At 44.5% G+C, this 24350-nt stretch overlaps 1 protein-coding gene across 1 annotated transcript; it reads right to left on the bottom strand.

Annotated features, from left to right (window-relative positions):
- Positions 1–515: 515 nt before the first annotated feature.
- On the bottom strand, positions 516–23873 carry STAT1 (signal transducer and activator of transcription 1). The gene is made up of 25 exons (XM_084208864.1): positions 23808–23873; positions 23430–23543; positions 21219–21347; positions 20436–20580; positions 19645–19743; positions 18289–18384; positions 17564–17642; positions 16867–16958; positions 16490–16641; positions 16073–16231; positions 14982–15074; positions 14486–14545; positions 13296–13325; positions 13116–13209; positions 12286–12327; positions 11727–11810; positions 11073–11171; positions 10455–10590; positions 8658–8713; positions 7603–7697; positions 5418–5557; positions 4152–4337; positions 3602–3677; positions 3082–3184; positions 516–2532 (listed from the first exon to the last, which is right to left on the bottom strand). Exons 3-25 carry the CDS (start codon positions 21344–21346, stop codon positions 2509–2511), a joined length of 2268 nt encoding a protein of 755 aa, XP_084064990.1. The 5' UTR covers position 21347; positions 23430–23543; positions 23808–23873; the 3' UTR covers positions 516–2508.
- Between the last annotated feature and the right edge of the window lie 477 nt (positions 23874–24350).

The following is a 24350-nucleotide window of genomic DNA, read 5'->3' as shown; positions in this document are numbered from 1 at the left end:
GTGGTGCTGCTGGCTTTTATTGGTTCTCTGTGGGAATGCCATTGAAATAAGTCTTCAGTTGTGGCAAGGCTGTCCTGGAATACCTACTCTGGTCATTTCCATTGTGCAAAGCATACAGGAAATCAGAATGAATTTCTGTCATGTAGCGTTTTCCTGATTTTTTTTTTTTGTGTTTATTTTGAAACCTACACTTCCAGAGCTGTGTCCTTTCACTGGTGGTTGCATTTTGTTAATGCTGGAATTCTGGCCAGGTACTCTGAACAGGTCTAGCTTTCTTTTGACCTACTCTGCTATCCTTCATCACACCAACAGTTTTCTTTACTCTTCTTCTGGCTGTACAGTTCATATAAAAGCCTGACAAGTGTGAGATGAGGGATTTTGTCACTCACTAGCCCCAGAGAAAAGCAGCAGGGTCCAGCTTGGTAGCTCACAAAGATGAGCCACAGATCAGTTATCCTACTGAGGACTCAAATTAGAAACTGAAGTTCAGTTTATTAACGGTTGTGTGCGGTTGGAAACAAATGAATGAAGTGATACAAGCAGGAATAAAAAAAGGTAACAGCCACCTTGTAAAACTCCAGTGCAGATAGACCTGCAACAATGCAGAGAATTAAAAGCATCAATACAGCTTCAGGCTTCAGAGCTGTAACTTTAGTTTCACAAACAAGTTTAAAATGAGATACAGAGTAGTAAAATACTGACTGGCACATCTACTTTATAACAGAGGGAGCCAAAACACGAGAGAGGACAAAAAATGGCAACTGACAGTTCCTTTTATTTAAAATATATAAAAGAATATTCCACTGAGGAAAAGTCACTGCTTCTAGAACTATTGGCTATGGAAAGACCAAGCTGTGAATAAGGCCACTGCTTTAAGTCCCACAAAACTGAAGAATAAAATGACTTGTAGATCATGAACACAAAGCATAGCTCAGAAAACAACTTGATTTTTGTATTAGCAACAGATACACATCCAGCTAGTTACAGTAAGATAAAAGCATTAAGTCCTTTCCTGTAGCATTGTTAATCTCAGTAACTCAGGGCACCAAAAAGAAGTCAGTTTGCAATGCTTTCTTTTAAATATGTTGGCAATGCTTTCATTTAAATACATGTGTTACATGCTCTAGGTCCTTTAATTTTTCTAGGAAGCTTTTTCAGGGGCCACATCAGTTGTCTTGGGCACAACACACCAAACTGAAGCAGTCCTTTTGTTCCCAAACAGCAGCTGATGGGTCTGGAGGGGCCTCTGGAGGTCACCTTGTCCAAGCCCTGCTCAGGCAGGGCCCCTGCAGTGTCCCTGTCCCTGGACAGATGGGGTGCAGCACCAGTGCTCTGCAGCCACTCTGCTCAGCTCCGTGCTGATGAGCAGCCTGCACTAACAGGTACTCTCAGAGAGAGGCAGCTGCCTGAACAGCCTTGCCTGAACTGAGAGCTGTTAATTGCCTCCGAACGTGCTGAGAAACCAACCTGTTCCTCCTCTGGTGGAAGCACAGCTTCCTCCTGTAAGTACTGCAGACTCTGTCCTGCAGCCATTGCTCTGGCTGAACTGTAACTTCTTCACTTTCCTGTGCCTTACCCCTAGTTACAAAACCACTTAATTATCAAAACCTGTAGAGTATTTTAGCTATTCAGATTAACAGTTAAATAAATGCCCTGGTTCATGATGCATGAGAAAACTGAGCTCCAGTCCCCCTGTTATAACCTACGTGGGGTCTGTATTATTGCAGAAGATAGGGGTGACCAGATCCTCACCCTGGCAGATTAGGCACAGTAAATAAAAACGTAACTCAATCCCTTTTGCAGTCTTCTAAGAGGAGGTTCTGATTTTGTCTGATGACTGCAGTCTGCAGAGGCTTTAGTCTTGATTATGTGCCTTGGCTTCCAAGCTCAGCATGTGCCAAGGTGGTGTCCTAAGAAATGCTTTGAGAAAGATTGTGCTAAACGTCCTACACAAGATTATGCCTTGTGAAAGTTGTGAAAATGAAATGCAGGTAACTTTTTGGGCTTCTGCTCTCTGCATAGGCCATGCCCAGAAGAGCTAAAAGCACAACAAACTTCAGCAGCACATGGATTTGGTGTGGCATGGTATGTGTGGAGTGTTTCCCTTTTGTGACCAAAATTCAAGGTGTAAGCTTTCTGAACAGAACCCCTGGAAAACAACCAGCTTTTCTTTGAAGCCTTCTATGTACAGTTAACTGTTTTAAACCTTTAACTAATTCCTTCAAACAATGAATGCATGTTTCTGCCATCACTGGTGTTGAGGAGCTCACATTCTCACCTTCCTCTTCCTCCACCTCGGCACAGTATCTTGCTAATTAAACAAAGATGTGCAGGTAAGGAGGCTGCTCAGGCTGCTGCTGTTGATATTCCCATCAGCTAAAACTGCTGCTGGACCTTGAGGCTGAGGAACCAAGGCAGTGAAGCGTTGTCAGCAAAGCACTGAGTGCAGCGCGGGATGCGTGAAGCGGACGGGCCGTGCTAACGACGCAGGGAAAGCTCAGCCAGAGCTCAGAGCTGGATATGTGTACACATCTGCAAGGGGAAAAGGAAACCTCCATTACACAGGCCCAGCCCTGCTTCTCCAGTCCTTGCTAAGCACAGAGCATGACCACCTTCTGCCCAGTCACACTGATTCACATCAGCTGCTCGGGGTGGGGCGAGCACTTGAATTTGTTTCTTTTTCTGAGGCACACCCTGCAAGGGCAGCGCTGCTCTGTTAGCAGGCAGTACCTCGCCAGCCCTGGCAGGGCAGCACTTCCAAACTGCACTCCTGCTGGAGGCCCTCCCCACACAGACCCTACCAGGGGCACTACAGGGATACTCCTTCACCCCCCTGCCATCTCTCCTCCACCTGCAAGGCACGCAGAGGAAGCTTTGCTCTCCAGTTCTTCACCCTTCTCCCTGCAGACACGTTTAAAAACAACTGCTGGCAATCCCAGTCTAGCTCTGGCTCACCAGCTATTCCTATGCTTGTGCCCTCTGTTTAAGTATTTGAGGGATGTCTCAGATAGGGGGGACAAACAAAGGGAAAAGCAAGTTGTGGCTGGAGCCTCGGGCTCCAGGCTGGCTCCTGGTACGTACCACAGTATCGATCTCGGCGGGGCCCACCATCCGGGACACCTCATCAAACTCCTCGGGAGACATGGGCAGCAGGTTTTCTGGAGACTGCAGCCTGGAAGGGTGCCTGATGGACAAGAGCAGGGATTGACTGTCACCAGAGAAATGGGGCACAGCTGGGCTACTCTGCCTGCCTCCGGGGCCTGAAGGGCCACTCACCAGGCCTCTTGTGAGGAAGACCAGGCTTTGCAAAGCCAGCCTGGCTTTAAATGAAAACTCAGACTACTCAGGGGTGCACATCCTAACCAAAGAAGTCCAACAAGTCTTTGAGAACATGCTTTTCAAGAAATTACTCGCCTGCAAGTTTCTAGGGTTTTTACCTAAAAATGGTGGTTTGAACACACATTAATGTGTTGTGATCAGATTCTCAAAGAGGAAACACTTGACTGGGGCACCTACAGCTTAAACAGTATGAAGGGACATGAACTACAGCTAAAATCTTATAAACAGTTCTCAAATATCCAGCCTTTTTGTGAGAACTTACACTTCAGATACAGAGATTAACTCGGTCTTGATGTAGCCAGTTCCCTTGGGACCATCCAAATCCATTGGCTCTGGTGCTTCAAGAGAGAAAAAAAGCTTGTGGGTTTTTTTTTTCTTCAGCAAGTTTACATCACATTTTCCCCTTTATCGTACCAAAAATACAGCCTATGACCCAGATAACGTGCAAGTCTCTCTGTCATACATTTTACAGCACTATGGTTAATTTATTCCATTTTTAGTCAGTTTTTCCTGTTCTCCTATAGAAAATGGCAAAGAAACCCATCCCATAATCAGTCATGGTTGGGGCTGTTAGTGGGAGCCTACATTTCTGGAACAGCTCACATGACAGCCAGTGACAATTAGGGGTTTCAGTTTTTGCTCTGATTAGTTCTCATGTAGTGCCTGTTTAAAAACAGACCTTTTCTTAACCTACAAAGGCATTCAGGCCAACTGCTCCCTTTCCTTCCACGCCACAGAAAGTGTGCAGTGCCCCAGCAGCTGAGGAACAAGCAGACAAGATAAAAGGCACGAGCCCCACATAGCACACTCACCCTCCTTAGGCCTGGAGTAGTACTTGCCAAAGGCATTGTCCTTGGGGATGTTGGGGTACAGGAACCGCAGCGGGTTCTCAGGGATGTTTTCGGCTGCCATCACTTTGTAATTGCGGATGATGTCCGGGAAGGTGACGGCAGAGAGCTCCTTCTTGGTGTAGGGCTCTACTGAGTGGAACTGTGGCTCTGCAGGGGACAGACACAGCAGTTCTTAAGGCTGGCTTCAAAGTTCATTTCTGAAAGTGTCCAGAAAAGCTGCAACCCCTTCCAACAAATTCGGAGTTGACGTGAGCAAAAGCCTTGCCTGGAGGACACCTACAGTGCTGCAGGAAGTATTTAATGCCTGCAAAGGGAGCGTAATTGCTCTGTGGGTAGGGAGGCATGGGGCTATAGCACACAGTGATGGCTCTTGGTGTGTTTTGTGTCCAGAATGACTGGTGTGACTTGTCCATGGAAATTAACTGCAATATTTCATTAAGTAATTTAGGTTGTGCTGCCTTTTAAACCTTCTTCCAAATGTTGTAATTCAAACTCTGCTGCCTATTAGGGTGTTTGATCCAAATACTATCAACCTTCTTTGAGCTTTTGGATGTCTCAGCAATAAAGGCAGCCAAGGGAAAGAAGCATCTTTCAGTACATCAGCAGTTTCTCTTCCACCTGCTGCTGGTTTTGGGCTCATCAAAGTGAAGTGTCAACAGCTGCCCCACACTGACAGGTGGGGCCGTGCAGAGAGAGTGATAACAAGAGAGCCCTGACTGGGTACAGGGGAGGTTTTAACTTCCTGTGGCTGTCATGCCTCTAGGCTTCCTTGGGAGAGGATGAGAAACTAGTCCAGCTCACTGAAGAAGCAAGCTCTTCATTGATCCATTTGGACAAGGGGAGGAAGGAGAACTACTTGGAAAACGAAGTGAGTACATAATTTATCTAGGGGGAGTGTGGGAAGGAAGGGAGGAACAAAAGCTGCATTTGGGCTTGGAAGGAGATGCAACTGTCTGTGTACTAAAGGCTGGGAGAGAGCCTAAGGAGGCAGGGAAGACAATGAGGGCAGTTTTTCCTTTCCAACTGGGAAGTGCTACTTGTCCTAGCTGAAACCCTGATCAATTGATTGTGTGGTTTGAGTTACCCCAAGTATAGTGTGTCCCTGCTATTGCTTGTGCCCTCTGCTGCCAGGGCTGTTGTGCTGGTCCTCAGGGTGGAGGAGAAGGGCCCAAAGACTTCTTGTTCTGATGCAAACAGGTCAGCAAAGGTTCTCTGTTGCTGACTTACCGTTCTGAGATTCCTCTACCCAGGTAAAGGTGATTGCTCCCTCCCTGCTGCTTTCACTGAATCTCAATAAAAATGTTCCTGGGCTCTGGTCCTTCAGCAGAGCACGTTCTCTCTCTTTGCTGATGAAGCCCATAATGCAGCTGTAATGTTGAAAAGAAAGAGCTGAGTTACTTCCCAACATAAAAACCAATCTGTGCTGTGCTAGCTAGGAAAACTAAAGAGCTTTCCTTCACTTAAAAGAGCTGAGGTACTGGTGAAAGCCTCACAGAAGGCTTTGTCCTGTGAACAGCTGGCAGCAGGACTGACTGGCTGCAGTCAGGTGGTGATTCATGCCTCATGGCAGCTGTGAATCACCACAGCTTCCCTCAGCACTCTCACTTCAGCCTGGGGGCCTATACAAATATCTTTCTGCACTTGGAACAAAAATGATGGTCCATTTTGCTGTCAAAGCTGGGCTGGGGGAGCAGAAGTGAAGTTACATGTGTGTAACAGGGTCAGATCCCAGCTAGCAGTCAGTCTTGGGTTCAAAAGTATGCTAAGGAACAGTTGTTTCTCCTTTTTGGCGGATGAAACAACTTTGCTGGCTGACAGATTACTCTCTTACAGGTATGGGGTTTGCTTTGGGCCTTGAGCTTGTTTTCTACAGGAACTGTAAAATTTTTGTGACTTATTTACTGTGCTCAGCAAATGTTATTGCACAGACAAGGAGGCTAGTGTGGTAGTTTTAAGAGATTGATTGATCTGGACAGGTACTGGGGAGGGAGTTTTCAAGTCAGTACGAGGGTATGACCGTGGCCAAGCCCCAGCTATTTGGTTTTGGTTGGTTTGTTGCTTGGTATTTTGCTTTTGTTGGCTTTTTTTTTTTTTTTCCAAACGTTTTCTCTGTTTCTTATTCCTCAAAACACTTCATCAATAATGATCTTTTGAGTACTATGACTGTCCTTGAGTGCATTAAGTTAGGGAAAGTGGGCTTTGCACATCAAACCCCTAAACAATCATAATTTTGCTTAGAGTTTCAGATGCAGTAAGCTGCCCTGTTTTATGGGGTTTGGGAGTTTGATTTTTGAGTTTGTTTGGTTTGGTTTAAATGCCATGCTTTAGGTAACAAATGTGTTCAGTAGTCAATGTCCTGTGTGTAAGGGAAGCCTTCTGCCTTCCTCTCTCTCAAGTATGAAGAAAGGTAAGTGTCCCTGAGGTTGCATTATTTACTCTTTTGTATACCAGGGGAGTATGTGCTATTCTAGTCTGTACCAAATCCACATGTCATCCCAATCCCAGAACTGCCACTCTGCTTCAGTAATGGTGACAAATATTCCCACTGCACTGCAGCTAAGAGAGGGGGAAGTTTGGGGCAGGGAAACAAGGCTTGTACTGCACAGGGCTTTGACAGAACTCTTCTGGAGCTGGGGGGTAAAAATGTGAAGCCCTCTGCTGAATGTAGCAAGGCAAAGCAATCCTGCTGCTGTAGATCCTGCAGAAGTGTGAGATACTGGGATGCTCCACTGTGAGTGTGCTGTTTGATGAGGTTTCATAATGTGACTAAAGCTAAAACACAGGATTGTGACTTTGGATAAGCCTAGTTTGGGCAGAATTACATCTGAAATCGGAAATCCCAGAATGAAAAGTTTACTAAACCAGTATTAAAGGGCAAATGGAACTGTGTTCCCATCTGGCAGAGTCCTTCTACTTGGTAATACTCTTAAAAAAATCAGTGAACTGCCGGGCTCTGGGCACACGGTTCTGGGCCCACAGGCATTCTGAGTCTGGCTGCTGCCACCTCCAGGCAGCTCACAGTAACTCTCTTCGGGCAGGGAGTTTGGTTTTCGGGTTTTTAAAATGGATATCGCTAGGACTTATACTTTCTTGTGCTTCAGTTTTTCTTGGCTGTGTTCTAGGAGGTAGGAAGAACCGACTTAGAGTGGGAGCAGAGGCAAAACAAAATCTAATCTAACATTCAAAGCCCTGCTCTGTGACTTAAATGGGACAACTTGGTGATCTGATGTTCTTGCTTTTAGCAGTTGCCTCATCAGAGGATTCCTCACTATTAGAATTCATTTGCTTCAGATTTTTCCAGTTTCAAGATCCACCCTCTGCACAAACAACCGTCTAACCTGAGGGTGCAATTGCAAGCCTAAAAGTGAAGTCTGAGGCAATGACCACATCTTTACATTCACTAAGGTCTTACCCATCATTCCAGAGACACAGGAGATGTTTCTTAATAAGCTCCAGGATTCCCTCAATCCACAGCCAAAAGGGGAAATTTTTATCATTTATATTTTCCTGAAATTCAGAATATGGAAAAGCAGGGATGGGAGGGGGGAGAATAGGGATAATGAGACATGAGTTAAAATAAAATGCCTGTCTGAGCCCCCAGTACCCACAAATGTGTGATCCATCACCTCTCACATGTGGCAACACTGGTCTAAGAGCAGATATAAGGCTCTGGCTCCTGCCTGGGTGCTATCCCTGTTGGAGTTGTGGGACATGCAAACCCATGCCTCTGGGGTTTTTGACTGGGCTGGCTAGCAGAAAACCTTAGAGACACTTTCTGTTGAGATCTGGATCTCAGCGTCTCATGAGGCATCTGTACCAATGAATTTGAGTGCTTGTACATCACCAGAGCCTTGCTCTTCCCCTGGAGTCTGCTCCTGGTTGCTGTGATTTCCTACTTATCTATGCCAGCTAAGGGTCTAAAACTGAAAAAAAATGTGAAGAGTCCTCCTGTCTTGCTTCAGCCAGGGCTGTGAAATTCCATGATGTGGCTTTCTATCATTATACTGACCCTCTTGGCCACCCTGTGTTAATCCTCACCCTGATCCAGTTTCCCCTGGTCTGGGGAATGTCCTTCACTAAGATACAGAAGAATTGTTCATCTTGACTTTTTGTTTACATTTTCTGTAACAGTCAAAATGGAGAGCTATTCTATTGATAGCAGATGCATTAATAATAATGGAGATGCTGTGTTTGAAAGACACTTTTTTTTTTTTCTTATGGAGTTTACATGGATCAAAAACAGTCTCAAAATCATCTACTCCTTGCCATTGCAAGTTCTTTTTCCTCCTGCTGCTACTTTAGCCTCACCACCAAAGCCTCCCATGACCATGTAATGTCTAGAATAACTAGGGGATGCTACTAGAAAAGTAGGCATGGGGGGGGGAAAGAACCAAAAAATGCCCAAAGTCCATGATAAAGCAAGATGAGATCCCTCTTCCATCTCAGTTTTTAAAACTGTGTGCATACCTTGCAGAATCTTGTCCAAGGAATAAGGCCATCCTGAGATCCTCCATTTGTTGGCCCTGAACACAATAAATTTGACTTCAGTCATGTTCCACAAGTTACCTAGTAAGGCTAAAAGTACCTAGCAAACCAAGTTCAGAGTATTTATTGGGAAGGCAGCTGTAGGACTAAGAAAGAAAAGGAAGGGCAGGCTGCAGCAGCTTTCACAGCTAGGATACCCCAACCTGTGTGAGCAGCCCTTGTGTAATGGGAACCAATCCACCCTGACACTTTCTGTGCTGTGCTGCACCAAACACTTGCCAGCTTCAAAATGCTTCCAGGAAGGAAACTGAATCCTTGCACAGTTCCTGCCAGCCCAGCAAGAAGACTGCAGCCCACTAGCTCCTCTGCAGGCTCAGCAGACCCTGCAGCATCTCTCTAAGATTAAGCACTTTCCTACCTTAATTCTGGTGATTTGCAGGATTTTGCCCCAGAAACTCTTGACTCCTAAGTCTACCCCAACCACAGACTGATCTTATTCCTGTTGCAGTTGTTTCCCTCAGCCTTGTTTGTATGTCCACAGTGTTTGATAACCATCTCCAAAGCATAAAGAAAAGTCCTATGCTGGGCCTACAGTAGCTGGGAGCTTTGCAGACCCTGACTGTAGTCAGAGCCAGATTTTTCCCATTCAAGATCACGCTATGGCTTCCCATAAATATGCTTTTCTCTGTCATTTTTCTAAAAATAAACTGGGTTAGGGAGCTTGTTACTGATACTGCTGGTGTTAAGAGATCAAGATTCTGTCAACTTTCACATTGCAAAAACAGCAGCCAGGTTGTGCCCTGGCACCATGCTGGCTCTGTCTCCTTGCACTGAGGAATCCTGAATATAGTGTTCAGCAACCAGGATTTTTTTTCAGCTGGGTAATATTTTTATCTATGGAGATAAGATTTAAGTAGCAACCCTACCAGAGGTCAACAAAATCCCTGTAGTTCTGAAATGCAAATTTGCCACAGAAATATATCAGGGGTCTCTTTATGTTGGTTAATTTAAAAAATAAAATTATTTTCCTTGTAGAAATTTGAAAAGGAATCTAATAAATTAACAGCTTTTTGCCAGATCTTATGTCTTGAGGGAATTAGAGAGTAGAATGCTGTAGTTGCCATCTAGACACACTAATCTCCAATGCCTTTAAATACAATTTTATCCCTGAAACTTAAGGTTAATGAAATATACTGGATCAATAGTATTTTTCATCTAGAGTCTACTGTGCAAAAATCAGTAGCAGTGTAAAGTGCTCTGCCTCTTCAGGCAAACTGCAAGGAGTTTGGAAACAAAGCCCATGGCTGATGAGGCTTTTATTAAGGACACTCATGTGGGAGATAATTCAGTTTGATATTCTTTAGCAGTTTCATAGTGTTTGCATGCTGATACTGCAACTGTGTTGATGCAGAGTGAATCCCCACTGTAGCTGGGGGCATGCATGAAGCTAAAATGAATGGAGGTGGACTAAAAAAAAAGCTGAGAGATGCCAAGAAACATCCACTTCACAGACTGACTAAACATGAGTGTTACTTCAAAAGGCAGAATTAGGCCCAGTCTGTGTTGCTCTAATGCATAAAACTCCCAAGTTAGAACTGCAGATTTTTTTCATGACAGGAACTCATTTACAAACTCTGCCATACTGAAAAGTGGAAAATGCTTCATACTGTAGGAGGGGGAAAGCTGTGAGAGGAAAGGAAAATTTAAAATGGGCTGCAGGAAAAGATGCAGAACTAGCTCCAATTCAGACAGGCCATCTGTGATGAAAGTAGACCTTACCAAGAAGCTTCTCCCCCAGCATGCTCAGCTGATCTGCATTAAGTCCTCTCTTTGTTACAGAAGAAAACTGCCAACTCAGAACATCAGAAAGCTTAGACCACTTTGCACAAGGTGGATTCAGAAAGAAGGACAGGTTCTAGAATGGAAGAGAAAAATACAAGCTATAGTTAACAAACATTAATTTTGGAATGCCACTTGAATTTTTGTATTGCCCAAACAAGCTCCAGGTTTAAGGATGGATGTCAGCTTGCAACAGCTCTGCAGAAGCAGGCAGCTATTCTTCCAGGCACTCTTTACCAGGAAAAGCAATCTCTGGGGCTCTGGATAGGTCATCTCCCAGCAGGCAGAAATGAATTGTTGGATTACTCAAGTGCACCATAATTGAGTTCTTGAATGTTTATTTGGCTTCTCACTGTGTGCTGTGTATCCTGAATACATGTACACTACCCTTATGGTTTCAAACACTGCTCTGTTTAGGTCAGGGAAGTCACTGCTCCTCTCTACACCTGAAACTCATTATGAGTCATCTGCAGAGCTAAAATGCAGCAGCCACTTGCAAACAATGCTTGAAAATGAGACATAGTACCTGATGAAACATCTTTTTTTCCTTGCAAATACCTTGGGATCAGTAGACAGCATGTTGAACCACAAGATAGAAGCCCATCCACTGGGAAGCTGGCTCACATTTGAGATCACAACAATGGGAAGGGATGTGGTCTGAAAGGGGCACAAAAGGACACGTCAGGTTACCCTGCACTGTTGCCACAATCCTCCTTGAGATTATCCACACACCCGGTTTCTGTTTTAATTCCCTGCTTGCATAATCTTGAATTTTTCTATAGAAGTTTGTATGTAGGGGAGAAAGTATGATGAAATACTGGAAAGACTTGGGTGATTTTTGTCTAATAAAGACTTTCATTTAGTGTCAGTATCCCAGCACTGACAGTGGCAGTAGAGCTCACAGAAGACTGCTTCTGAAATAAATGTAACCTGATAACCAACCCTGTGGTTTAAGCCCTCTAGGTATCAGACATTTTGCAAAGCACATCTATTCTTATTTACCCAGAGAGCTGACAGAATTCTCCCTCTGTGTCTGTACAGAGCTGTTGTGAAGTGTCATTCCCATAATTTGAAATAACTCAAAGTACGTGATATCCCAGTACTTAAAAAAACAAAAAAAAAGAAAACAAAAAAAGAGAGAGAAAAAAGTTAAGATTGTCAGCACAAATGACACAGAGGAACTGAAGTGCATCTGTTTGATCTAAGACTTACCTCTAGGTCTATTACCAAACCAGGCTGGCACAGCTGTGTCTCAAAACTCAGAGAGTGAAGCTCTTCTGTCACAATCAGAGGACCCTTGAAAAAAAAAAAAAAAAAGAACTTTTCAGGGACCGAAAATTCCTAGGGTGAAGTAATGGGGCTTTATCCTGAGGAAAACCTTTTTCTGCCCATGGTCACATGCTCTAGACCTCAGTAAGAGCTTACAAGTAAAAGTCAAGTGACAGTGCTGAATTCCTAAAACTGCCTCTCCAGGCATGTTTTTTGGGGTTTTTTTGGCTACTACCTATAAGCCATAGAAAAATCTGTGCTTGCCAAGAAGCCCTGTTAAAAGCAGATGCCAGTGTGGGAGAGTCCCTCACTGACATTCTGGCAGTATTTCTCCTTGCAGACTCTTCCTACATGGATCACTTTGTAGAAACACTGAACTCCTCTCCTATGATCTCTCATCCCACATGTGTCTCCATGGGTCTGAGCAGAGAGCACTGTATTAAAAGAATGCCTTGTTAGCACTATGCTAAAGCTTTGGAAAGCAAAGGTTAGTGCTGCTTACCTCATTTGTTCTGCTCCCTGTGTTTTTCTGTTCTTTCAGTTGCTGCAAACGAACAAAAAACCTGTCACTTGTTTATGGCAGCCACAAATGGAAGTGGTAGAGCTCCACTTGCTCAACCGTATGCAAACTTGCTGCACTAGTGTCTGATTTTATTTGGTTCTAAACTGTGGGAGCCAAAGGAATAAACTGTTAGGTAACTACTACCCTTTTATGAACTGTCCATCTGTGAAAAAAGATACTGCAGAGTTATGTTGCAATGCCTTTATGCAAGAAGCCTTTTAAGAACAGAAGGAGTATGAAATCAGGATCAGATGGAATACTGGTCTATCAAAGTACCCCTCTGAATCAGATTATAAACTCTAGACAGCCTGTCAGTTCTGGACAATGAAGGTAGAGTTCCATGTTCCCTGGTTCTGGACTTGCATTTTTTCCTTTCCTCCTGTAGTGATGGAACCAGAGTGCTCCCTGCCAATCTGCAGATCAGAAGTGCCCCACAGCCTGCCAAAGGCACTGACTCTTGCAGCTGCACACTCTGACAATTTTCATGTTCCAGACTCAAAGCTCTTTAAACTATTCCAGACTTCCCTACCTATGGATCTTCCTCTGAAAGGGCCAAACCAATCACATTTTGATTGATTCTGATTTTGAAACAGGTGAAAATATTTTTTAAAAGACAGAACAAAGAAAAAGGAGAGATAATCACAGTTCCTCTTTACACAAAAAATGAATAATGACTTCAATAACAAAAGCAATTTGTTTCCTTCCTACCATGCTCTACTACAAAATTAAGTGTCTGTATCAGTAAGAGAAAGAAAAAACCAACCCCCTACCAAGTGCCTGAATTCTGCTGCAAGACTTCCATTAGTAGATTCTTCCATGTTCATTACTTTTGTGTTTGTTCCCAAAATATTAAATTTCCTGAATCTACACAGAGAGAGAGAAAATGTAATTAAATCTCTCATTCATTGAAAGAACCTAACGTTAATATATCAAACTCTGATGCCACATACCCTTTGACTGAGTTCTTCTCAGTTACATCTCTGTCAAGGAAAAAAAAAGACAAAATAATCTTTTAAAGTTTCTGCCAAAGACATGGAAAATGTGCGTGTTTTAGTAGCTGACAGTGCTGACTGAGAACTGGTAAAATGCTTTTGTGAAATTCTTGTGCAAAAGATGAGGCAATTGGTTAAAGCAGTCAAAATAAATATTGTACTACACAGCCTGTGTTTTACTGAGGCTTGATATTGCTATGGGAGCTTTATAATCAAAAGAAGTACTTTCTTTTATTATAAAGATTTTAACTCTTGCTCTGAGGAAAAAAAAATACAGTTCTGCCACTCTAAATCTGGATTTAAACTGGTTGGATAAATTGCTGCACCACTTGAATTGGTCTTCCCAGCACTTGGGATTTTACTGAGTTGCATTCTATCTAGTGCACTTCTCAAGGACTCACCTTCCACAACCACATAAGAATTCCTTTTTACTTTTTTACTAATCTTTGCAAGTTTCTGGACCCTAGAACTATTACAAGTGAACAAAAATGCTTGGATGGGAAGACAAAAACCCACTTGCTTTCTTGAAAGCACAGTCCCTGTCATCATTTCAGACAGCCTGTCACATTTCTTTCCCTGCCCTTGAAGTAAGTGCAAAACTCACCTGAACCCCTTAGAAAATACAAAAGATTGGAATTCATCTGTTCAACTGCTGTAATTTTTTCTCTGATTGAGAACATGTCATATGTTACAGGTAGACAGATTATACCCCTTATTCAAAGGTAGCTTGAGGATAACTATATTCCTTACTAGACTCCAGACAAAAAGTAAAGGATTCTAGAGATGACTGAATTATGTGACTAGGAATGGTGGAGTCCAATTCCACACTGTCACCTCATGCTAATCCAGGTGAAACACCCCAGCAGAGTGGCTGTTGCCCAGGTCTGTCTGATTTAGCAGTAGTGAGCTCTTCTCTGTGGAGCTGATGGTGAGAAGCTGAGGCCATCTGCACTTTGTGACATGTCTCTGGTGGCAGAGAGAAATTTAGAGCAAGGGAATGGGTAAGGAAAGGGGAAGGATGTACCTGCTGCCATGGAGAACCAGCCTGCTGCTGGCCTCCTCAACACTTGTAATGTAACTGCTCTTGGGTTTCTGAGTATGGGAACGGTTTACCATTACCTAAGAGGGATTAAATAAATTCAACATACTTGTCAAATAAAACTTTCACTTTCAAGTTGTAGTTCAGTTCCTGCAGTTTCACCAGCAATCTGGAAAGAGAAGTATTTTTTTTTAGCATCAGCAATTGAAAAATATGGCTTTTCTTCTATTGTGTTGCTTACCACAGATATTTCAGCATGCTTGGGGGCCACATGGAGGCTCCAAGCTTGCTCCATACCAGAGAGCATTTAGAGATAAAACTAAACAGGCAAATGAGTTACTCTTTGGCATGACAGAGTGCTCTGCATGTATCTTCTTGCTGTTTGGCTGAGTTTGTTACGCACTCGGTACACCCCACTTCTGGGAAAGAGTAAAAGCTGAATGTGAGTTAAGTTCTGCCAGAAGAAAGCCCCTGCCCCTGGCACTTCCCTCCTCCTGCCTCAGCCCTTGGGCTGCAGGGCAGGCTGTGCAATCCTCTGGGCTGCAGGAAGCCAGTGACAGGAAAGCCTTACCACAAAAAAGGAACAGGGAAAGGGGAAAACATACCTCAGCTTCACAGTGAACTGCACTCCTGTCTTCAGGACTAGTGGCCTCTGAGGATGTGTTGGCATGCAAGGCTGCCTCTCTACCACAAAGGAGCTACGGGAAGAACAGGTTAAAGGCACTATGGTTTATCTGTAGTGCTCCTAAATAAGAAACCACATGAAAGTGAACTTTAAAGAATGCTGATTTACCAGTAATACCATACACTATATTCACTCGGCTTCAATCTACATAGAGGTGTGTGACTCAGTTCCTTTCAATTGTTACAACGGGGCTAGAAATAGTGATTTTTAAAGTGTTGGCTTTTCTGCAATACATTGATGGCTTGAGGAGGGAGATTGCTACATCACACTTCTCTGAAATCAAACAGCAAGGAAACACTGTGCTGCAATTACCATGGTGCAAGTGAGGAGGGCTGTTTTATTTGCCATTTCCAGGGCTTCCTGAATACACAGTAACACTGCTGTGTAACAACATATGCCCAAGGCACGGATACACTAGCAGGGAATTTGATGAGGGCCAGCTATGAAACAAACTTTTGGGGCTAGCCTGTTTTGATACACAAAATTTTTATCTACTGTGTGTTTACAGAATAGGTTTCTGATCTTATGTGAAGCAACTACCAGCTACAGTAACTTGCATCAAAAAGGTGGTACAGAGGCAAGGCTGGCCTCCCTGTGCTGGAGGCAAAGAGGATGTGTCCAGTGACAAAGGATTGGAGAATCTAGTGTGTATCTATCTCAGGCACAGCTTGCTGCAGATTTTCTTGCCTCTCTTCACTTGAACTTTGAAGCTTGAAGTGAGAAGTGGACAAACAGACTGAGAATTTGACTCTGTAATCAATGTGTACTGCAGCAAAGCTCCTGATACCTTAAATAATGACTGAGCATAAACCTTTTCCATAGGGCTGAACCTGTGGAAATCCTAGATGGGGTAAATCTAAAAAGCAGTAATTCAGTTTAATGTTTGACAAACTTAGGAAAACCTTGGAAAATGAAATGATACTATGTAGGAAATACTGAGGGAATGGTAGGGAAGGTGCTCTTTGTCTATTTATTCATGGTAACACCCAAAAGATCCTTATGGTCTATTACCTTTGGATGAGCTGCTGGAAAAGCTTGTGTGTTAGGTCCTGCAGAAATTGTTTATTTTTTGTGATGGGATCAGGGTCGTAGGTAAACTTCTGTTCCAGTTCCTCAAGCTTCTTGAGCTGCTGACGAACTTGCTGTAGACTTTCAGCAATAATGGTGAACCTACAATTGACACAATCTTATTACTTTTAGCACTTTTTTACATTGTACTAGTGCAGAGGCACCAGCCAGGTGACTGTCCCTGAGGACGTGGCAGTGCCCAGAGTACACTTTGTGCTCAATGGAAATGTGGTGAGGTAATAAAATGAATGCAGTTATGCTAAGACAGAATGAAAAGGGATCATACAAATAATCAGTATATTCCCTAGACCTGGTCCTCCTTCATAACATGGTTTAAATGTGGTCTTACACAAGACTTACCAGTTCTGCAGCTGGTCGAGGCAGGCATTGGGTGGCCCACCAATGCACGCTGTCTGCTGCCTGTGCTTCCACTCCACCAGCTCATCATTAATAAGGGCAGCCTGTGTGTGCTCTGTGCTCTGCAGCAGCTGCACTATCTTATTCACCACCTCCTACACAGAATATGAGATTAGCCTGTTCATTAGAAATACTTCACACAGGAGAAATAAGTACTGTTTTATCTAGTGCTCTTCTGTTTTGCAAAACTCTGCAAATATCTCAGTTGAACTGATATATTAAAAAACCTTTCCTACTGCTAATTTGTGTCAATTCAATGAAAATGAACGTGTGCTTAAGATTAAGAGCTGCTGACTTCTGAAAGAAAACTTGAATGCTACCTTTCTCTTGCGGTCCAGTGATAAGAACATGTGCTGGAGATTCAGCTGCTCTTTCTTGTATTCTTCCTGAGACATATTATTGGATTCATGTTCTGTAAAATAAGTCCAAATTGTGAATATGAGGCTGAAGGAATGCTGAAGGATGGGCGGGGGAAATGCTGAGGTGAGAAGGGGATAAACACAAAAAGCAAGATGCTGGCTTAGTGCTTCCCTTAGCACCTTCTGAACATGTCCCTGTTCTAAGGGATAGTCAGCTCTGCCAAGTTGTGTTAGAAAATAAACAGCCTTTTCTGGAACAAAGAATGCAACAACAGAGACAGAACTGTACAATGAAACCAGCATGGACTCTGTGTGTTTCCCTTGGTACACAAGAGCCTACAAAACCTAAAGCTGGTTTGGCATTTGTGAAACATCACTAATTAAGTGTATGGCTGAATGGTCACAGAGTCTACAGGGTTTGTTACTTCTAGTGGCAAAGGGATGTAAAGGGCAAAGGAATGCTGTGTTAACAAGGAGAATCTCTTACTTGGAACAAAAGACATGCAGAAATTTAGGTATCAGTGTGAAGCAGAGTTAATCAACAAGGGACATTACCAGTAAGTTTGGCTGTGTTATCATTAGGCTCAGGGCCCTGACATAAAGAGCAGTTTACTCTGACAAACTATATACAGTGGGGGATGTCTGAAAAATGACTCACCTCTGTTCTGCAGGGTTTTACATTTGAAGTCATATTCATCTTGTATATCCTCTAATGTCTTGATGTCCTGCTCCACTTCCTGTAATGCAGAAATGAGGGTGGCCACAATTATTTAATATTTTCAAGTAATGCAAGACTTGATCTGATTAGGAACTGCCTGGTACCAGGCCTGACAGACATGAAGTCCAGTTTTATATGTCTGTTCCTGGACTAACAGGAAATATTTCTACATTTTATCACCTTCTATACATCCTCCTTCTCAGCTAACTGAAATCTGTTAATTATAAAGTATGGAAATACCCTTGTGGTCAAGCCAAGTAAGTTCACAGAATTTAGAAGAACCTAGGCTACAGTGGTAAAACTTGGAACAGCACGTTGCATTTTAAACTTTCAAATTCTTATGTACTATTTGGAGAAAAGCTTTCTGTTGTGATTGTATTTATTAAGACCAACATCTATATGCTAAAAAAAGTATATCTTCTAGTTGGCAAGAAACTGGTCAGTTGTGATTTAAGAGGTTTTTTTTTCCGTCAGTTGCTAGTATTTCAGGTGGGTAAAATGCTTTTGTTGCTAAAATTTAGACACAAGGTACTTCCCGTGCTCAGGAAATCCCTGGTTTATGGACTTGAAAACCCCACCTTACTTTTATTTGTCATTTTATCAAGTCTAATTTTCAGCATCTGCAAATCAATAAACCCTACTGAGAAAAGTTCTATTATACTTACAGTAACATTGCTTTTTACATCCCTAACTTTGGCATCAAGCTCCTTCTGTTTGTCTGGCATCCCAGTCGCAGTGTTCTGTACGCTCCCTACCTCCATCTGAGGGAAGAAGCAGAACAAGTCAAAACAGAGTGACCCATAACTTTTTTCATCACTGTAAATGAATGGTATTTGTTGACAAACAACTTGAGGAAGCATGGCTTGTTCTGATAAATCATACTAAAATTTTGTAGTATTAAAAAAATCAAATTCAGGTGAATTTGAAAGAAACAAAGTATTTATTTTAGTAAAGTGCCAAAGGTCCCCCATCATGAATTTAGGTCAAGCTGTATTGGGCTTTGAGCAACACAGTCTAGAGGAAGGTAGATGATCTCTAAAGTTCCTCCCAACCCAAAGCCTTCTGAAATTCCCTTTCCCTTTTTGATGACCCACATTTATTGTGTACTGGAAAGGCAGCAGCAAGTGCTTTATGTGCCAGGGCCAAACAGCTGTGCTGCAGCTACAGGGGCTCTGTCAGAGTCACACTCTTAGAGCAGCTGCTTTGGACACTGCTGCAAAGGGCCCTTTGTTGAAAGCCTCTGCCCAAGTGCTCTTCCCATGCTGCACATTCAAAGCCTTGCTATAAATTGAGGTATTTCCTTATTAGAAATTAACATGCCTGGTCAGTCATCACTCTATTTCTACATAAGTGGATTACAGCTATCTATATATTTCGCATGCCTTTCCCAACTGTGGAGTTTTTATTGCAAAAGAAGCTTGTGTAAAGGAAAAAAAAAACAAGGTGAGAAGCTGGAGAACAGACGATGAAGGACATGATATGGCTTTACCTATAATTCAGAAGAAAAGGGCTTCACTAAAATAACACCCCAAAACACCACCAAAAATAGAAAGAAATACTTGGAGACAACAGGGAAGGAGGATGATGCATCATTTCTCCAGAGACAGTCCAAAGAAGCGTGCTCAGCTGCTTAATAGAGAGTAAACTGGGGAGTAAAATGCAGAAGAACAAACCTAAAATCTTACTTGATATATGAATTGAGCACTAATTATTAAAAATAAAATCCAATTAAAACAACCAGCATAGCTTTTATGTCACTCGAGGAATAAAAATTATTTCCTGGCCATTTATCCTCCAAATGCTTCATTCAGCAGAAAAAAGCCAGACTGTCCAGCTATGCTGGTACAAATTAGTGTTCTCCAGTTGGTACATATCAGTGCTCTCTCTTCTCTTTTTTAAGGAGCCTCTTATTGGGCAGAGAGAGGATAGCCTGTTTCCCCTGCCAGTCTTCATCCACTTCCTTTGTCCCAAACAATAGGCAAGGGGAGATACAACTGCAGCAGCCATTTCAAGACTGTTACCTCATTGCATGCCTGGGCACAGTTCAGTATTTTCCTCTCTTCTTTCAGACAGTTGTGGATGATCATTGCCATGTGTATTGGGTCTTCTTGGAAGTTATCCTAGCATTAGAGACACAGTCTATTGTTCAAGTCCGTACACATAATTTCTTGTCTTTCAGTAACTTTCAGATTGGCAAAAAAAATTAGGGTATGACCCAAGTGTGAGTCTCAGGGAACATACTGGTCACAAATTGCTCCAGGATTACAGGGTGTGATGGCCACAACCAGCTCCAAGAGCGAGTTTCCTCACTGGCATACAAAGAAGTATGAAAGGGTCAGAGACATTCCTGGGAGTTGTGGGATACTACCCTACAGTCCTAGAGAGAGCTCATCCCTCAAGAGCCACCCTCCCACACCTTGGTATGGCTGCTGGTTTAACACACAGTCCAGGCTGGATGCAAATTCCACCTTACTGTTTTACCTGCACACAAAGCTGAAATGTGCTGTGGATTGAGTACTGCCCTACTCAGGATGGTGCTACCCTGGGGGGTTTTCTTTTTCCTAGAGTTCTCAAACTGTAACTGAGCTGATAATTAAACAGTAACTTTCTAACTGTAGCACATCAAAACAAAAATGGAGCAACACTTGGAATTCTGGCTTTTAAATCAGGATTCTCACACATCCTCTGTAAAAATCCCTCACAGCAGGGTAGCTGCTTAGAGGCATCCAATTGCACTGAAGCAAATCAAGCACATGTACAGATATACAGATAACATATAGATGTGCAGATTGTATAGATAACCCAGGCGTACCTGAAGATTACGTTTGCTTTTCCTTATGTTGTGCTGCAGCAAAAAGTTGTTTTCTATAAAGAATCTACTGAATTGATCATCAAGCTGTGACAGCAGCTCGTGGAATAAGAGTGTAGCAAATGATACATTGTTGGCCGCATGTTCCCTGGAATCATTTAAAGCATGTTTGGGTTAGATACACTTACAATGCAAGAACCAAGAAATACATACAGGTATACTTGATTTTTAATCCCCAACTCCAGTTGTAGAATATGCAAGCACTGAAAATTGCCTTCAAATGTAAGATGGTTTCATTCTCTTAACTGACTTTACTTTCCTTGATGCAGAAATGTTGTTTCTCTATTATTTTTGCCACATTCTGTGCAAATCAATTTACTCATGCCATGCACATCAGGAACCTCAGAGTGACCCTGATGCATGTGCATGTTGTACCACCCCTCAAAGAGAAGACACTCCACAGAAAGTCTGGCAGCAGTTCAGAGCCTTTGAAGAGTGAGAGACTGATGCTACCAAGGTAGTAGCTAACTTAAAACAACCACTTCTACTCGGGACCACTGAGAACATCATGAGCAAGGACACTTACTCCAGGTATCAGGCCCTTCCAGAAAGCTCTGAAGAGGGGCAGGAGCACAGGCTGGAGCACCCACAGAGCTACTGAAGCATCCTACCAGTAAAGGATCACCCAGCAGCTTGGTTCCCCAGCATTCTGCTGCTGCCTGTAACTGCCCTTCTGAGGGCACTGCTTATCACACAACCCAAAGCCTAATTAATTTCTGGGCTTACCAATCCTGGTTTTCCAGCCACTGTGCCAGGTACTGCCTGATCTCCATAGGAAAGCTGTCATCATATAGCTGGTGAACTTGCTCCAAAAACTTGGAATCAAGTTGCTGTAGTTGATACCACTGAGACATTCTGAGGAAGGGGTTAAAAAAAAAAAAAAAGCCAGTGTAAATATTTAAGTACTATTTGGACTGAAGTGGTGAAAAATAATTTATGTGACGTTTTCATGAACATTGACAAAATTAGAGGATGTGCTGATTTTGGCTGGGATAAAGTTTATCTTGTTCACAGCAGCTAGTATGGGCTGTTTTGGATTTGTGCAGGTAGCAGTGCTGGTAAGACAGGGATGTTTTTATCACAGCTGAGCAAAGCTTACACAGCATCAAGGCCCTTTCTGCTCCTCACCCCACCCCAGCAGTGAGGAGGCTGGGGGTGCACAAGGAGCTGGGAGGGGACACAGCTGTACAGCTGACCCCAGCTGACCAAAGGGATGTTCCAGACCATGTGGTACCAAGCTCACAGAGCTTGGAGAAGGAGGAAAGGGAGACATTTTGCATGATGGTTTGTCCCCCCAAGCCACTGTTAGGTGTGATGGAGCCTGGCTTTCCTGGGATGGCTTTCTTGTGTACATGGCCTTTGCTTTACCTGTTAAATTGTTGTTATCTCAGCCCATAATGTGCCTCACTTTTACCTTTCTGATTCTCTCCCCATCCCCACCTTGTAGTGAGGAGGGGAAGTGAGTGAGTGGCTGTGTGGTGCTTTCTTTTTTGCCTTTTCCTCTGAACCCATTTTCATGGCATTTAGGGTACTGCTAGTGTTACTGCTCTCTTGCTTAGCAGATATGGAATGAGGATCTGTGTGTTTGATACCTGTACTCTGCATAACTCAGATCCTGAACGTGGAGTATCACCTTTGCTTGTGCAGATGTATTCCCCAGCACCAAGAGTATGAGTGAAAAATTTAGAGACCCCTCTAAGTGCTCATTTTCAGTTGCTGTTTGTGTCCACACTTGCCTGCTCTGAAAATGGACTACATCTCAAGTCACTTTAGATGGAGAAGTACTGGAAAGATGTTTTTTTCTATGTGTTTTAGTTCTCATGATCATAGTTTCAGGCTAAATTCAAGTAACCTGTGCGGCAGATACAGGGTGCTTAAAGGAACTAAGACTGTGCAGAACAGCTCCTCTCAGTCCTAACACTTTTGTGAGAGTGGCTTTAGCTCTGATGTAGGGTCTCTAGAAGCAGATCACTTAGCCTTCTATGCTGCAGGTTATCAGCTTGTAGTGGTAATGGCACATAAAAATACATCCAAGGAACAGCCCAGACTGAGAATATGAGTGGTGAGATGCAAATCCACTCACATCGTTGTTTTTTAATGGCTGCCTATAAGACCCATCCAAATGAAGAGGGCAGGATCAGGGTGAAAGACTATCTTCTATGCCCCTTCCTAGCAAATCCTTTCATTTTTCTATGTCAGTGCCCTCAGCTGCTGAGTGGTGTGTGCTAGGTGTGAGAAACAAAGGAGTTAAAACTGTTATGTTTAAAGTGAGGGCTTGGAGGCTTTTGATGTGTGCTTTTCAGATTACAGCTAACATAGCATTTGAGTGTGCTCTAACAGTCCCAAAGACGGAGACTTCAAGACCTCCCTGGGCAACCTGTTTCAGTGCTCTGCCACCCTCAGGGTAAAGAAATTCTTCTTCACATTGAGCTGGAACTCATCCTGTAGCTGGGCACCACGGAAAAGAGTCTGCCACCATCCTCTTGGCACCCGCCTTTGAGTTATTTATATGTAATGATGAGATCCCCTCTCAGTCTTCTCTACTCCGGACTAAACTGGTCCAGCTCCCGCAGTCTCTCCTTGAAAGAGAGTGCTCCAGATCCCTCATCATCTTTGTGAGCTCTACTGGACCCTCTCCAGTAGCTCCTGGTGTTTTTTGTACCTGGACGCCCGCAGCACTCCAGATGTGCCCCCCTAGGGCTGAGCAGAGACGGCTGATCCCCCTCTCGACGTGCTGGCCACCCGCTGCACCCCAGGGCTCCTCCCTGGCCCTCCTCTCCCTCCTTTCCTGCCGTTCCCGGGGATCGCGGCCGATCCGGGAGCAAAGGGCGCGGGCAGCTGTTCCAGCCCCCGGCCAGCTCCGTGCCCGCGTTCCCCGCGCTGCCGGCCGGCCCGGCCGCGGGTGTGAGGGAGGGAGGCAGGGAGGGATCAGCGCACCTGTTCAGCAGAGGCTGCCCAGCGACGCTGGGGGCGCGGGATCAGCGTCAGCCGTGCTGGGGACAGGGGTCCGCTTCGAGCGCTCCCGGGCAGGGCAGGTCTGCCGAGGGTGAGCTGTGGAGAGCGAGGAGTTGAGAGCGGGTGCGACAAGCGACAGAGGAGCAGGGGCGTCCCTGCCAGGAACGAAGACCGCGGGGAGATACCTCCCGTTTCCCCAGGTGCAAGGACACCAGAGCGCAAAGCTCGGTGGGTGTCCCGCGGACGGGGAGCAGTCCGAGGAAGCGACAGCTTTGGTTACACCGGGCACTCACCCCGCCGGCCCCCGAGGCGCGGGCAGCGCCAGCGCCATCCCCGGCCCCTCACGCCCGCTCCCCTCACCTCGGCTCCGGCTCCGGCTCGGCGCTGTCACGCTGCCGGCTGCGCCCGGGGAGCCGCGCGCCCGCCCCAGTGCGCGTGCGCGGGGGCGGGCCGGGGGCGTTCCCGGGCGGAGGGCGCGTCACGTGACTTCTGGGAAAGGCGGCGGAGGCGAAAGCGAAACCAGCGCGAGCCCTGAGGGCCCTGAGGGCGGCTGGGCCGGGGGGGCTGCGCGGCTGGCCCGGCTCCTGGCTCGGCCGCTCCTGCTCGCTTGGCCAGCTCCGGCGCCCATAAACTGCAGGGTGCTTAGCCTTCCCCAACCCCTTCCCCATCCCATTTCCCGTAAGTCCTGCTGGCAGGGACGCTGTCGCTGTCTCTTGGTCCAGCGAAGCCTTTTTGGGTTTTGTCTGGTGCTTGAAGCCGACAAAGAGCGGGATGTTGAGGTCCAGGCTCCGCTGCGGGTCTCCAGGGTAGTCTGTGGCCGCTCCCTCCTCATGAAAAGAATTAAGTAGGAGGTCTGTTTGGTAAAGGTCGTGGAGTGAAATGCTAGGGAGCAGTAGATCTATA

The sequence above is a fragment of the Fringilla coelebs genome (genome assembly GCF_963513975.1).
Source record: "Fringilla coelebs genome assembly, chromosome: 7".
Taxonomy (NCBI): domain Eukaryota; kingdom Metazoa; phylum Chordata; class Aves; order Passeriformes; family Fringillidae; genus Fringilla; species Fringilla coelebs.
This window is presented reverse-complemented; position numbering and strand designations above follow the sequence as displayed.

Coding starts and splice junctions, on each gene's coding strand:
- STAT1 (XM_084208864.1), bottom strand. CDS start 21,346: ATGTCTCAGTGGTATCAACTACAGCAACTTGATTCCAAGTTTTTGGAG. Junction 16,642..16,866: donor CACTGGACCGCAAGAGAAAG/GTAGCATTCAAG, acceptor TATTCTGTGTAG/GAGGTGGTGAATAAGATAGT. Junction 13,326..14,485: donor GTGAAAGTTTTATTTGACAA/GTATGTTGAATT, acceptor TTTCCTTGACAG/AGATGTAACTGAGAAGAACT.